This window comes from Aedes aegypti, chromosome 1, assembly GCF_002204515.2.
Source record: "Aedes aegypti strain LVP_AGWG chromosome 1, AaegL5.0 Primary Assembly, whole genome shotgun sequence".
Lineage (NCBI taxonomy): Eukaryota > Metazoa > Arthropoda > Insecta > Diptera > Culicidae > Aedes > Aedes aegypti.
Window position 1 is genome coordinate 274,329,476 of NC_035107.1, and position 16,191 is coordinate 274,345,666.

Sequence of the window (16,191 nt, forward strand, 5' to 3'; positions counted from 1 at the left end):
AACTTTCCGATTGGTACTCAAAGAGTGCTGGAAAGCGTCAATGTAAACAGGTGTCGCGCGACTTTTGCATAGATGCTTCTCTCACTACCATCGGACGGTGAGACAATGACAAAGATTTTCTTCAAATTCTTTTTCATTTTCCGTCACTGCGGCTTGTGATGGAATCGTAAACTTGACAATTATTTAGTTTATCATCCGGTATGATTGTTATTTATATCGCTAGAATCATGGAACGATATGCACTCAATTTATCAAACACATTTACTTCCTCGAAATTCTTCAAAATCAGATAGAAAGTTCAATAGCTGCTCTCGTGAGAGCTTCGTCATTGCGACTTGACAATGTGAGCACTTGAGATATACAGTCAATCGCAAAATTGAGCGTACACGTCGGATTGATTAAGTAATACTGCTATTTTCAAGTTGGGAATCAAATAAAATATTTTGATTTTTTTGTTCAACAGTATGAACCCAAATCTCTTTTCATTTATTTTATCGAAAAAATTCTAAAACAAATCAAAAAAAAAATCAAAAAACATCAATTCACATATATGCAAAATTGAGCGTGCAGTTCACATTTTCCATATTAAATGATTTAATATGAAGTCCGAATTGCAAAATAGGGCAATAATAATATTTTGTATGTCCACTTTTGGCATCTAGCACTGCTTGCAAGCGTCTAGGCATCGATTCCACCAGATTTCTGGTCCTTGTTGAAGGAATACTATCCCAGATGTTCTGGATCGCTACTTTAATTTTTTTTTTGTTTTTGGCTCTATTTTGATTGTTGTCATTCAATCGGTGCTTCACTTCCCACCACAAATGTTCGATGGGATTCAAGTCGGGTGGCTACGGAGGTGTTTTGAGTTGCTTTGGGACATTCTGAAGCAACCACTCACGTACGACGAGAGAGGTGTGCTTTGGATCATTGTCCCGCTGAAGGTGGTAATCATTTGGTAGATTCAATTTTTGCACGGAAGGTTGCAGGTTACGTTTGAGGATGTTCAAATAACCCATTTTATCCATAGTGATATCGATAAACTCCCATTGTCCCGGTTCCACTAGCTGCCATTGAACCCCATAACATTATACTTCCTCCTCCGTGTTTGACCGTAGGGCTTAAATGTTTGGCCTCCAGCGCCGAATTAGGCTTTCTCCACACCATCGGTCTTCCATCAGAACCAAATAGGTTGATTTTCATCTCATCGCTGTTCCAGAACTCCGGCGGCTTATCGACATACTCCTTAGCAAATTGCAGTCACTTTTTAATATTTGCTTTAGACAGGAATGGATTCTTCCAGGCAATTGTTTCTATGAGCAACACGCCGGATGGTATCAGCACTGACAGGCCTTCCGATGTCAGTGGCCAGTTTCGGAATGCTTGTTTTAGGATAGTTCCGCAATGTTCGGACAATTACCCGTTCAACGCTTGCTGTCAGAATCCGTTTGCGTCCTCTACCGGTACGGTTTTTCATAGTTTCCTCATATTTCCACTTGTTTAAAATTTTCTGCACTGTGGAATGCGTTCTGCCAACGATATCTGCAATTTCCCGCAACGATTTTCCCCGACAACAAAGGCTAATTATTTGAGTCCGCTTAGCAATGTCCGTTTCTTTTCGATTCGTCGCCATTTTAAACAAAACATCCAAAATATAGCAAAACTGTGGTTCCGTCTACACTATTTAGACAGCTGGGGTATTTTGACATGTACACTGACAAGCAAAAATACGTAATTTACTCAAAAATTGGGCTAAAGATGAATGTTAACCCAAACGCAAAGGTGTACGTTCAATTTTGCCTACACAGAAAGGGTGCATTTTGAAACATTTTTATTATCATAAATTACTAGACAATTTTCCGTACGTTTTAAGCCTACACATGGTTGGACAAATGCTTACATTTTTGAGGGCCATTCCAAAATATAGAATAAAAATTATATTTCTTACAGAAACAGTTGCATTATTTGTCTCCTTATGTGTGTACGCTCAACTTTGCGATTGAGAAGCTTCGTCTTCTGACAGTGCCACATTGGGGAAATCCGAACCCAAAGGTAGAAAAAATTTCACAATAGTAAGACTAAAAATGAGTATTATAGCTCATTCGAAAGGAAATTTTCTCAGGAATCGATTGGTGATAGTTTCATAAACGTGGAATCGCTCTGGAATAATCTATGGTGCACGTTTTGCCCCGATTCCTTGGAAGTTTTTGATTTTCATGTTGTTTTATGTAAAATTGTTTTATTATGGAGATTATTTCCCATGAACTCCGTCATTTCTAGTCCATTCAACAATGTTCAACAGAGAACGTTATAAAAAGATGGAAATTTAGGGATTTATGGGACTAAATAAATGTACAATAAAATATTTTTGAAGAGAAATTTTTGTTTTGAATTTTTTCAACGTGTTTTTTTTTTATTGAAAATAGATTCTAAAATAGTTAAATAATCATGAATATTGCTTGCAAAAATAAGTTGTTGTGAAATTTGTAGAAAATGTATGATCATTAATTATGCTCTATGCAAAATATTGTGAATAATTTACTGTCTTAAATCACAAATTCCAAGCACATCCAAACGATATGCGATAGTTTGGGTACACGGTATTGAATCTTTGGTTAAGTTAGTTTTTGGATAATCGCATACAACTGTTGAACTCAAAACTTTATAGGGCTTATTTTATTGAGCCTGTTTGGGTGATGTGGAGTTTGGATAATCACCAGAAAGGAATCACCTTCCACGCGATGCTTATACATCTTACCCAGGCAAGTGTCGGTTCGCAAGTGAGGCAGCATGAATGCATTTTGTGGGCAAGTGACAGTAGTGAGATCATTCAGAGGTGCCAACTAGCTTGCTGTGATTAACTCTATGGCCACTCTTCGACGTAGTGGATTCTATAGCTCACAGGTGTAAACATCATTCATTTGCGTAAGAATTGTCGCTGATTATGCGTGTAGATTCTCAAATTCTATATTCAAATAAGTACTTGTATAACCTTAGATAAGTTTACCAAAGCATGATAGATCAGAGTAATTTGATCATGCGTGAGTATGAATTGCAATGATACAGCTCACAATGGCCACTGATTACCTTGATGTATCTCAATACCTATTATCCAAAGAGTTCGTAAGTTCAATAAGGCATATCGTAGACCACCTTATATTGAATTTACGTAAACCTATTTAACGAAAATGGAGGTTCCAGTGTAGTACTTGTAAAACTAATCTCCCACGCCGATTTCCCCTTTTCCAGTGGACGAAACCATCATCTCGGAGGACCCGACCCCGGCGGAAACGTCCAACGCGGACAAGCAGAAGCAGCACTCGCAGATGGTGATGTTTGCGGCGGTGGCGGCCGCGGCCGGTGTCGTCATCACCTCGGTCATCGTGGCCGGCTTTGTCGCGATATGCAGGCTCAAGCGACCGAAACCGCCCGAACCGCAGGAGGTGCGGAAGCGAATGCGGTAAGTTATTACTGAATTGAGGGGGGTGGATCCTGACCCACGATGCACAGTGGCGGGTTCACCGACCAAACTTTTAATCAGTAAATGATATCGAAATGTTATGTACAACATATTTCCTTACACTACAGTTACTAGAAAAGAGCCATTTGTAACAATTTTTCGGATTTTGTCAGACTTTTGTATGATGGTCCCCCACTGTGCAATGCTAAGAAGCATTGGGGCCCACCGCCTTTTGGGACCGAAAATTTGCCTTGATCCTGCTTTATGAGTTGTTGTCTGCTGTTTCTCGGGGTCTGCTCATTTCGTCCGAGGAGCAATGACAATTTATGATGGCTGAGTGTGTCTTTCGGCTGGTAATGTAGCAACCGCACCCCATTGGAGTAATTGGCTCTAAAAGCCGGCAGGAACTGAGTGACTGCCGAAGCCGGTCCGGATATCCTGCTGGGCCATAAACAGTCGTTAAGCAAGACGTAAAATGGCGTACATGATCCCACAGTGATGGGTCGAGTGGCTCTTTACAGACAGGATGTAGCTTAGTTTGACATTTATGAAAACACTATCGAGGGCGGTTAACGTTGGGAGAGGGTTATGACTGCTGGGGAAACAAACCTTCAAAAATTGTCTCATATTGAAACACATACCATCACTGTGTCACATATTTCAATGGAACAATCTCGTCTGTTGTATAGGATAGGATAATCCGCACAAGGGATTATCCTATCCTATACAACAGACACTAATTTAAGCATTGGATGCTTCTGTAAATAGGTAATGTTTGTCGTCGAAAATTATCAATTTGAAGACTAACGAAGCATCTGAGAGTAGATTCACAGAATTTACTTAAGAAGCTTAAGGAGATATATTAGTTCTGGTGCTAAGCGAAAAATTAAAAGATTCGGGGGATTCTTGAAAATTTAAAAAATGTCCATTTGAAGATGTCTTTGATCCTAATCAGCGTGTATGTTCTGGGGTTTTCCAGCTCCAAGGTTGCACATAAAACACATTTTTTAAAACGGCAATCAAACACATGTATTATCGCAAAAGACTAAGACTAAAAAACATTTATTGCTTAGTACTAAACTGACACGCGTGCCCTACTCTTTGGAAGCTTACTTATGACTAACATTAATTTGCCTTACAATCTAGTTTCTTCCTCAATCTCATCCCGATGTGATGTTTCCCGATCGAGATAAGAGAGATTAGAGAGATGTGTTCATCCATATCACAATAGCCAGAAGTGTGGAACCTATTCGAATCTCTCATGCTCATCCGTCGAAATCTATAAATTATCTGCTTTTGGTAAAGTAGCATACTGCCAGGGTTGCCAGGATCGCTGATTTCCGACATTCTCAGCAACCCAGAGATGTCCAATATCTGAAAATATACAAATCCTCTTCGAAAAGGAAAGGGAAGTGGGGAGATAGGGGTGATTTGAGCAATCTACTATTCTGCGCTTGTTGTTTCATCACCATCTATGTATGGCAAAAGACAAAGTTTTTCAACAGATCTTTTAGCACACCGTTTGAAGTTTTCAATGTCACCACCCTTACAACTCCATCGGTTCCTGGATGTAGGTCGCAAATTCGTCCCATCTTCCAACGTGATGGTGGTTGCTTTTCATCTTGGACAACAACTAGCTGACCGACTTGAAATTTAAATGAAACTTTCAGATAGCTTTTATACGATGCCGGGAAAGCCTTATGAAGAGTTTAAAACAAAAACTTCTGGAAAAATTCTGAGAATTCTTGACTTTCGACTTTGAGACTTCTATGCATATGCATATCATATTATGATATAATTTTGTTAGGCTCCATTATCCATAGAACATAATAAAACAGAAATATAACATAATGTGTTTTATTTCATTTTAAAATATTTTTTTGTTCATTTTTAACAACTTTATAGCAAAATAAATAGATAGTTATGCATTTCAATAATATACAATATTATCGTATATCGAACAGTATTATAATTTTAATACTTTGTATCAAATATTATAACTACAGTTGACAGCTTTTACTCATTGCCTACAGACGTGTCTTCGCTTTGCTCCTGTGCTCTGTACTTCGTACTGCTTTCGATATGAGTAGTGTTCGGAAAAACACTATCGTCGTAGATTTCAACGTTCTTCCGGTTCGACCCGATATTGGCAAAGTCCAGCATTTTCTGGAGAACGAAATTGGCCTGAATCTCGCTGATGTCAACAGTATTCAATTACACCACACCCGCAACTGTGTGTACATTGAAGTGAAAGATCATGACATTGCGTTGCGGTACGAGAAAGCGAACAACCTCAAACGCACTCTGGTCTATAAGGACAAACCGTTCAAGACAGCGGGGCAGTCACTGTTAGAGTTTGCGATCTTCCACCTTCCATGCCTCATTCCACCGTCGGAAATTATATGATGCGGTTTGGAGATGTTCTCTCCATACAAAATGAGCGCTGGAAAAACTATTTTGGCGGAGTGTACAACGGAGTACGGGTTTTGCAGATGAGGATTAAAACCTCGATCCCATCCTTCATATCCATCGAAAACCAGACTGCTACGGTTCTGCATCCAAATCAGACCAAAACATGTAAGTACTGCTCAAGAGCAGTTCACCCCAACCAAAAATGTTTGGATGTAACTGCATCCGAAAACGCGACCAAAACAACTACAGCAGCAACTACATTACCCGCGGCCGAAACAAATTTCAACGAAAACGAATTCCCATCGATGCATAGTAGTCATCCCACTTCTTCTTCCCGTGATACGTTCAGTGAAATTCTGGCAAGAGGCAAACGTGCGCTTGCGGAAGACAAGAACAAGCCGAAAACAATAATTGCGGACCAACCAAAGCAAGCTACAAACAACACCGATGACGATGACGATGACGACGACGACGACAATGGCAACGAAGACAGATCATCCTCGCCATGCGAAAGCTACGATGGTAACAACAAGCGACGGCTGTCAACCAAACGCGGTACAGAGACGAAAAAAATGTGTGCTATCCAGGGATCTCAACGTGATTGCGATTCCCACTCACCTGTTATTTTCAACTCGAAAAAATAGTATCAATCGGCCCCGTGAAGCTTTTGGGCGTTTGGGCCTTTCAAATAAATCAATTATATAAAAAAAATATTATAACTTGGTTTGATATGTTTTTGATAGAATTAAAACACATTTTGTTATGCTTATGTTACTATTCATACACTTTTTGTTATAATTTTAGTTATTTTAACAACATCCTGCATCAAGTTTGTAACAACCTATGTTCGAAAAAAACTTATAACATAATAGCTTATGCTGATATAATTTTGTTATGTTCCCTTAGTCGGGAAGCCTTTCCAAGCTTCCAAGTTGGAAGCCTTTCCGAGCTCCCAGGGCGAAAGCCTTTTCAAGGTGGAAGCCTTTCCAAGCTTCCTAGTAGGAACAGATTTTTATCTGTGTTTTCGGTTGAAAAAATCTTTTTTATCTAAAGTCAGCTCCAAAAAATCTTGGTTAAAATCTGTGTTAAGCAAAAATCAGAAAACTTAATATTTTAGGTCAACAAGAACCATTGCAAACGTATTATGGATTTTCATGACATATCAACAATTTTTTATTTGAACTAACTCTACTAAAAGTAAGTTCCAGGGCGAAAGCCTTTCCAAGGTGAAAGCCTTTCCAAGCTTCCGATGTGAAAATCCATTCCAAGCATTCTTTTGCCAGCTTTTTTGTACTTCTAAGTGAAAGCTTTTCCAAGCTTCCAGGTGGTAGTCTTTTTCGAAGTTTTCAGATTAACGCCCTTTTCAAGCTACGAGGCTTATGTATTTTCAAGTTTTAAGACTAATGTCTATCCAAGCTCCCAAATGGAAGCATGCCAAGGCAAAATCTTTCCTTGTTTCCAAAATAACAGATTTAACTAATTAGATTATTCTGTTCCAAACAGATAATCCATTCAATTTGAATTATCAGCATGATTATAATCCTCACATCAAAATTTCTAGAACACACGCATCACTTCTCCAACATCTATCAATCTTGTCTTGCCTTCCTTTCCGTCGCCATCTTCCGGATGCAAATTTCAACTTCCAATTCCAATAATAATTTGAACATTCTTTTCAATGCCAATCAACGACGCTCGAATCTCGAATCCTAGCCATGGGAATCACCACCACCAATCTGCACAGAGTTACATTTTTCTCCATCAATGAGCTGGGAGGTGGTTGGGAATGGGATGGCTCTTCCCGAATTCTGAAAGGAAGGCTGACAGGACTAGGAGCAAGCAAAAATGGATATCGGTTGCAGGAAAGCAAGGAAAAAGAGGGATTTGGGGGCAGGTGATTTCTGGTGGTGTGATCCGGTCTTTTCAAAACGGAGTTTCTCCATTCTTCCCGTGAAAAGGCTTTCCTCTGGGTGTGTTTCTGTGTCCATATGTGATGGAGAGTTTTGTATTCGGTACAGTCAAATTTGGATCCCGGATCCCATTAGGCGCCGCATTGAATGGGGCTCCAGAGTTTGAAGCAAATTGAACCTGACCGGGAGGTGTGGAGGCCAATTACTGGTAGCGAAGGAGCAGATTTTGTAGGTGTTTTATTTTCCTATTGAGAGGAGCTTTAGCTCATAGATAAGAGGATAAAGGAAGATAATTGGATCGTGTTATTCATATCAGAAGCAATCCAATTTGGGGGTGATATTCAAGTTTGGAGTCTGTTGAATCAATGATAAAGATTCCGCTGGGATGGTTCGATAATCCGACAAGCTTTATTCGTATCTTGGTTTGAATTTAGATCATCATTTTCATTAACATTAAGCTCCTACTTGAAAACACTCTTCTTGCCGTGTCTCTCAAGTAATTAATGTCAAGTCTTCTAATTGGCAGTGTCAAGGTTCAATTTGCCTTTTTTCATATCTGATAATACCTTTTTGGAGAATATTCTCTTCCGAATGGTGGAAAGTTTGCGGTAAATGAAAATGATATACTTATTAATAATTTGTTCAAGCAACAATCTTCTACAAACGGAACATTTAGCAATCGGATAGCCAAGATAACTTTAAGTCTATGCAATTATCAAAGCATGATGGAAAACTTAGATATATTCCACAGAAATCCCATTTTAACCTAACGAGTTCAAGCAACTACAACAGTGCTCCAGCAGATTGGAGAAACGTGTTAGAAACGGTCTCAAGTTTCTTTCCAGCTGCGTTTTCTTTTCCTTCATCTCAGCAAGAAATCAACTCGGATCCAACTTGCTTCCCATTAATGAGGGTCGTCGTCTTCTCAAAGTCGGTTGCTCGGTCAGTGGGTGTCTTACTTCCAACGCCGAAGATATCACGTATCTCCCGCAGCAGCCCCTGAACTGAGCCAGAATTTGATAGATTTAGGGGCAAAAGGTCGAAGGATAAAACGTCGAAAGACAAAAGTTAGAAAGCACAAAAGGCCGAACAGGATTCGCTTTTTCGGGAAAGTTTTCCTTTTTTAAAAAACGATTTTGACCTTTAGTTTCTCTTTTTTTTTCTCTTCGACCTTTCGACCATTCCACCCTTTGTCTTTCGATCTCTTCTCATTTAGACGTTTTTGTCCGTTTGACCTTTTGTTCTTCGACCTTTCGTCTTTCGACATGTTGTCTTTTGACCTTTTGTCATAGATTCAATTCGATATACTACAATAGTGAAAGGATAGGATTTTGCAGCCCCTGAACTGAGCCGTAATTTGATACATTCTGGAACAAAACGTCGAAAGGATAAAATTCGAAAATTATTTGATTTTTCTTTGAGTCTTCTGTCCTTTCGAACTATTACCGAAGATTTGATTCGATATACCCCCAAAGTGAAAGGATAGGATTTCTCCTTTTTCAAATCTCAATACACACACACAACGCCCGAGAGACATTGATTGGTGCCGCCTTATGATTTCGCTTCGTTATCTCACCCGTTGCAGACCTGCCAGAACCGATGTGCCATCGATGTACGCCGAGGACGATGTGTTCGAGGACGAATTCCAGCGGCAACCGGGCGACCCCCGGTGCAGTCGAGCTTCCTCCACCCTCCGGAGCAGCCGGTACATCTCCGAGGGCTTTGTACAGTATTCGCAGCCTAGTCTTAATGGTGAGTATTGTTTATTTCTAACTACGTAATGCCCTTAACTCTCTGTCTGAATCAGCATTTTTGAGAGATTAATTATAAGAAATTAAGTTTTGGATTGTCTTGGCATAGTAATTTCTATGGTATTTTTTTTTTTGATTTATAGGCCTTACTAAATCAAACGTGACATAATATTGTATACGGGTTTCCGAACATTTTCAAAAATTGTACTAATACAATGTTTATCTGGCTTTATCTGGCTTCGAAAGTGAGGTATTTTTCATGTACCTTAAGATTTTCAGGAGATGTTTCTGGAATGGAGAGCATTTCGTAGACACCTTTGAAAGTTTAAAAAAATACTTCTGGAGATTCCCCAACAAGATTTTCTGATGATGAATTTGAAGATTCATGAAAATGATGACTGTTGACTTCCAGGAAAATTAAGAAATCTAGAAACTTTAGAAAATACATTTACGAAGAGTTCCAGAAGACATCTCAACCTCCAGAAGAGACTTCTGGAGATCCACAGAAAGGGTTTCTGAAGACCTCCAGAAGAGGTATATGGAGACCTCCAGAAGAGGTTTTGGAGACCTCCAGAAGAGGTTTTGGAGACCTCCAGAAAAGGCTTCTGGAGACCACCAAAAGTGGCTTCTGATGACCTCCAGAAGATTATTAAGGTGACCTCCAGAAAAGTTTTTCATTGAACTCCAGAAAAGGCTTCTGGAGAACTCTAGAAGTGGCTTTTGGACACCTCTAGAACAAGCTTCTTGAGACCTCCAAAAAGGCTTCTGTAGGTTTCATGAAAAAGCCTCTGAAAACGCTCAGAAAATGCTTCTGGAGACCTGAAGTGGAGGCTTCTGGTGACCTCCAGAAGAGGCTTTTGAAGACCTTCAGAAAAGTTTCTTGAAACCTCTGAAATGACTTCTGAAGGCCTCCAGAAGGAGCTTCTGGAAACGCTCAGATGATGCTTCTGGAGACCTTCAGAAGAGACTTCAGGTGACTTAAAGAAGAGGCTTCTGGAGACCTCCCCAGAAGAGGCTTCTAGAAACCTCCAGCAGAGGCTTCTGGAGACCTCCAAAAGAGGCTTCTGGAGGCCAACAGAAGAAGCTTCTGGACACGCTCAGATGATACTTCTGGAGACCTCCAGAAGAGGCTTCTGGAGATCTCCAGTAGAAGCTGCTGGAATCCGGCAGACCTTCTTGAGACCTCCAGAAATGGCTTCTAGTGACCTCCAGAAGAGGCTTCAGGTGACCTAAAGAAGAGGCTTTTTGAGACCTCCAGAAGAGGCTTCTGGAGACCTCCAGAAAAGGCTTCTGGACACCTCCAAAAGAGGCTTCTGGGGACCTCTAGAAGAGGCTTCTGGAGACCTTCAGAAGAGGCTTCTGGAGACATTCAGAAGAGGCTTCTGGAGACCTCCAGAAGAGGCTTCTGGAGACCTCACGACGAGGCTACTGGAAAACTCCAGAAGAGATTTCTGATGACTTCCAAAAGAGACTTCTGGAGACCTCCAGAAAAGGCTTCTAGGGACCTCCGGAAGAGGCTGCTGGAGACATTCAGAAGAGGCTTCTGGAGACCCCCAAAAGAGGCTTGGGGAGACCTCCAAAAGAGGCTTCTGGACACCTCCAAAAGAGGCTTCTGGACACCTCCAAAAGAAGCTTCTGGACACCTCCAGAAGAGGCTTCTGGAGACCTCTACAAGAGGCTTCTGGAGACCTCCAAAAGAGGCTTCTGGAGACCTCCAGAATAGGCTTCTGGAGACCTCCAGAAGAGGCTTCTGGAGACCTCCAGAAGAGGCTTCTGGAGACCTCCAGAAGAGACTTCTGATGACTTCCAAAAGAGACTTCTGGAGTCCTCCAGAAAAGGCTTCTGGGGACCTCCAGAAGAGACTTCTGGAGACCTCCAAAAGAGGCTTCTGGAGACCTCCAGAAGAGACTTCTGGAGACCTCCAGAAGAGACTTCTGATGACTTCCAAAAGAGACTTCTGGAGTCCTCCAGAAAAGACTTCTGGAGTCCTCCAGAAAAGGCTTCTGGGGACCTCCAGAAGAGACTTCTGGAGACCTCCAGAAGAGGCTTCGGGAGACCCCCAGAGAGGCTTCTGGAAAATTCCAGAAGAGGCTTCTTGAGACCTCCGGAAGAGGCTTCTGGAGACCTCCAAAAGAGGCTTCTGAAGACCTCCAAAAAAGCTTCTGGAAACCTCCAGATGAGGCTATTGAAGACCTTCAGAAGAGACTTCTGGAGACCTCCAGAATATGCTTCTGGGCACCTCCAGAATAGGCTTCTGGAGACCTCCAGAAATGGCTGCTGGAGACCTTCTGAAGAGGCTTCTGCAAATATCCAGAAGAGGCTTCTGGAAATATCCAGAAGAGGCTTCTGGAAATATCCAGAAGAGGACCTCCAGTAGAGGCTGCTAGAGACCTTCAGAAGAGGCTTCTGGAGACCTCCAAAAGAGGCTTCTGTAGATCTCCAGAATAAGGCTCTGGAGATCTCCAGATGAGGCTTTTGGAGACCTCCAGAAGAAGCTTCTGGAGAAATCCAGAAGAGGCTTCTGGAGAAATCCAGAAGAGGCTTCTGGAGAAATCCAGAAAAGGCTTCTGGAGACCTCCAGAAGAGGCTTCTTGAAAGATCCAGAAAAGGCTGCTGGAGACCTCCAGAAGAAGCTTCTGGAGAAATCCAGAAGAGGCTTCCGGAGACCTCCAGAAGAGGCTTAGACCACCAGTAGAGGCTTCTGGAGACCTCCAGAAAAGGCTTGTGGAGACCTCCAGAAGAGGCTTGTGGAGACCTCCAGAAGAGAATTCTGGAGACCTCCACAAGAGGCTTCTTGAGACCGAAAGAAAAGGCTTCTTGAGACCTTAAGAAGAGGATTCTGGAGACCTCCAGAAGAGGCTTCTGGAGACTTCCAGAAGAAGCTTCTGGAGACCTAAAGAAGAGGATTCTAGAGGCCTCCAGAAGAGGATTCTAGAGGCCTCCAGAAGAGGTTTCTGTAGAACTCTAGAAGAGGCTTCTGGAGACCTAAAGAAGGGCTTCTGGAGGGCTTTAAGACATTTCGTCGAATGACATTTGGTCGAATGACGTTTGGTCGAATGACATTTGGTCGAAAGTACATTTGGTCGAAAGGACATTTGGTCGAATGGACATTTGGTCGAATTGCTTTGGAACATTTATTTTGGTCGAATGGCGTTTAGTTGAACGGAAATTTGATTGAAAGTTTATTTTTAAATGGTTTATTGAAAAATCATTTGATCATTATTCCAAAATCTAGGATTTCGTTTATTATTCAACTGAACTTGAACTTTTAAGAAGTAGTTTTTAGGTACATTGACTGAAATATTTAGCTCTAGTGAGTTTATTATTCTTTAAAAATATCATCATTCTTCGACTGCTCAACAAGCTTTTATATTATTACTCAACGATGTGAACTTTTCATTATTATTCTTTTGAAATGCCAACGTTCTTAATAATGAACTATTGATCTTCATTTGATGGAATAATTAAGAGAGAGTGCTCGGGATCTTTCTTTGAGTTCCGGGTTTTGCAGCTTACGGACGTGGGTGAGATTTTTGAATGCGGAAATCAAGATTAAAACGCCAGGAAAAAAATGCTTTAAGGAAAACCTTTATGACGAAGTAAATGCTAGGTGTCGATAACTCTACTTATGGCCAATTGACTTATTGTGACTTCCAGCTTAATAACTTTCCTCAAGTAAATATATGGCTGTGCTGGCAGTATTGATGACCTCGGGTAAAAAACAGAGTTTGCTGTAGAAGATATGTTTTATTAAAAAATGAGAAAAAGGACTAATTCTATGTATCGGGTAAGTTGACTGAGGAGACAAAAGTCGGCTTGCTTCCATCAAGGATCAGCTAATCTCGAATCGCAGAACATGCCTGAACAAAAAAGCAACAGGAATCATTAAAAACCTAAGAGCTTGATCAATATGTTGGAGAGCGTCCATAAAATTGAATAAAAATTTTTACTAATCACATAGAGACTGTTGGTAAAATCGCTGATACGGTTATTCAATCACTCTTGTATTAGCGCCAAAATGCTACTCTACAAATATTCTATGCTTTCTGTTGCAACTAAACCTTTTCGACCAAATGTCCATTCGACGAAATGTCCGTTCGACGAAATATACTTTCGACCAAACGTCATTCGACTAAATGTCATTCGACCAAATTTCTTTCGACCAAATGTCATAGATTCTTCTGGAGACCTTCAGAAGAGGTTTCTGGAGACCTCCAGGAGGCTTCTGGAAACTTCCAGAAAATGCTTCTGGAGCTGTAGTCTTCTGGCACTAACAATGGCTTCTGACACTATTTTTGTCACTCTAATGCACGCACATTGCCCATGCCAGAAACGATGATCTCTTAACGTTCTATTCCCATTTTCTATTGAAAATTTCTCAGAATAAAAAGTCAATACACAAAAGAATCGGCATACGCCAAACCCCCATCTGCGTTAATCCTGCGGCTATCAATTTGATGGCCAACACCTAGCCTCGCAGCACAAACCAGAGGCAGATTTGTTCCATTTTTTGTCCCAATTCTGTGGCACTAAATCATTCGAAACAACAACGACAGACCCTCCGGCAGCGTCCATCACAATGGGATGAAACATCGGACGACAAAACCGGCACCACATCCCAGTTCCCCGTAAAATCAATTAGTGAGGCTATTTTTCCGCCTTTCACTCTTGGCGAAGCTCTCGGGCATGGATTGCACCAGTCAAAAGGCTGTCTTTCGGATTGTTTCGGGGACATACTGCACTAGAAAATGGTGGAGAGAGGGTGTGAGCTATGTGTGTCAACCAACAAAGAATTCGCCATACAAAACTGAGCACACAGCCAATCAAACACAGGTTCACTTTAGCAAATGAAAACATTTTACATGCTGCGTGCACTTACACACAATCAGTCCGCACTAAACTGCTGTTGTGAATTGTTGTCCTGGATCGATCTGGGGCAGAAACTGAAAAAAAGGGGATCTATCCATCTTCTGGAAGACGAGTTCTTTCTAAAAAGAATAAAGAATACTTAGCCAGGACACTTCTGAAGACTTCAAGAAGAGGCTTTTGAAGTCCTCCAGAAGAGGCTTCTGGAGACTTCCAGATCACACTTCTGGAGATTTCCAGAAGACACTTTTGGAGACTTTCAGAAGAAACTCCTGGAGACTTCCAGAAGACAGTTCTGGGAACTACCAGAAGACGCTTCTGGAGACTTCCAAAAGACTCATCTGGAGACTTCCAGAAGACACTTCTCTTGACTTTCAGAAGACACTTCAGAAGACTTCGATCATTTTATAAGAATCTTGACAGCTGTTGGATTTTTGACAATCCATCTACAGAGATCGTTTGTAAATTATAAATGTGTAGATGTCTGAATCGGAATTTTTCTGTGAATTCATATCAATTCTTACCAGGTTTCTGATTTCCACAAATGTATAAAATATACCCAGGTGGATATCGATGACAAAGCCGATTCTTCCATGTCTAACTGGAAGCTACAAACAAACACTCCGTTACGGCATAAAATGGAGAACACAGCAAAGCACGCCTCTTTCAGCTTAGGCACATGGCAGTGGCAGAGACAAATGGACTTGTTACTTGCATCGGTGGACATAACATCGATCATGATAAGGATTGCTACCCGAGGAGGAACAAATAATTCCCCAATAACTTATGCATACCATTATTTGGTATCATACCAAAATTAGGTATTGTTTAGATGTCAATACCACAATTTGGTATTATAATGGTATTGACAAAATTTAAAAACAATTAAAATACTTCATTGAGGTAATAAAAAGCTATTGAGGTCTGCTGGAGGTATTGAACTACAATTGAAAAATTTCATTTTTATATGAAAATCCATCAAGTATTATTGAGGTATTACAATACCTGATCTAGTTATCCGTTTGGTGTTCGTAGAATATGCTTGAGGTATTATTTGAGGTATTTTACCTCTTATGCAGGGCTCATTCATACCTCATCCAGGTTGTAAGTATTGGAAATTATCTGGTATGGAATACCACAATTTGGTATTCAGTAGTTATTTTCTTCTGCTCGGGTAGTAAGAACTTAGTTAGATTTACTCCTAAATTAACGTTGTTAGTTCTTCTAATATTTTTGAATTATACTCGAAAATAGGAGTACCAACAAAAAACTTAACTATTTTGAAAGAAATCTAAATGCAACTCAGGATTACTAATTACTAGTCTTTTGCAGTGCTTCTGCGGTCAGCACTGTAGACGATACAAACTTTGTAAAAAGTCAAAAATAGTCAGTTTCTGAGTGAGTCTAGCTTATTATCTGAGTCATGCATCAGAAAATGCGGATAGTGCTCAATTTGACCGGCAGATGGAGGTAGCGCAAGACGTCAATCGTCAGCGCGCGCCTCTGAAGGTGACATTTACAAATAGTTCAGTCAAAATGGCTAAACACCAGAATTTTCCCCCATTTGTCTGTGGTAACAGTGTTTGACTTGACGCGGTTGGCAGTGTGACGTGGCAGAGGGGCTCCGGAATTCCTGTTTTGTTGCATAAAACATTGCATTGTAAACACCATCGCACTGGTTATGGGGGAGAATGGGTCCGGTCCGGGAAGTGTACTTCAGTTCAGCCTGGAGTCCGGAGGGGCTCGTTTTGACAGACAGACGTCTCTCTCTCTCTTCATGTGTGTTATTGTTTCG

The 16,191-nt window shown here is 40.9% G+C and overlaps 1 protein-coding gene across 1 annotated transcript in view; it reads left to right on the forward strand.

The window, feature by feature from the left end:
- LOC5565349 (synaptogenesis protein syg-2) overlaps positions 1 to 16,191 on the forward strand; it is a 284,790-nt gene that overhangs the window by 217,853 nt on the left and 50,746 nt on the right. The window contains exons 12-13 of the mRNA XM_021838630.1: positions 3,247 to 3,457; positions 9,365 to 9,531. Coding sequence (XP_021694322.1) covers positions 3,247 to 3,457; positions 9,365 to 9,531 — 378 coding nt within the window. The remainder of the gene's footprint in view (positions 1 to 3,246; positions 3,458 to 9,364; positions 9,532 to 16,191) is intronic.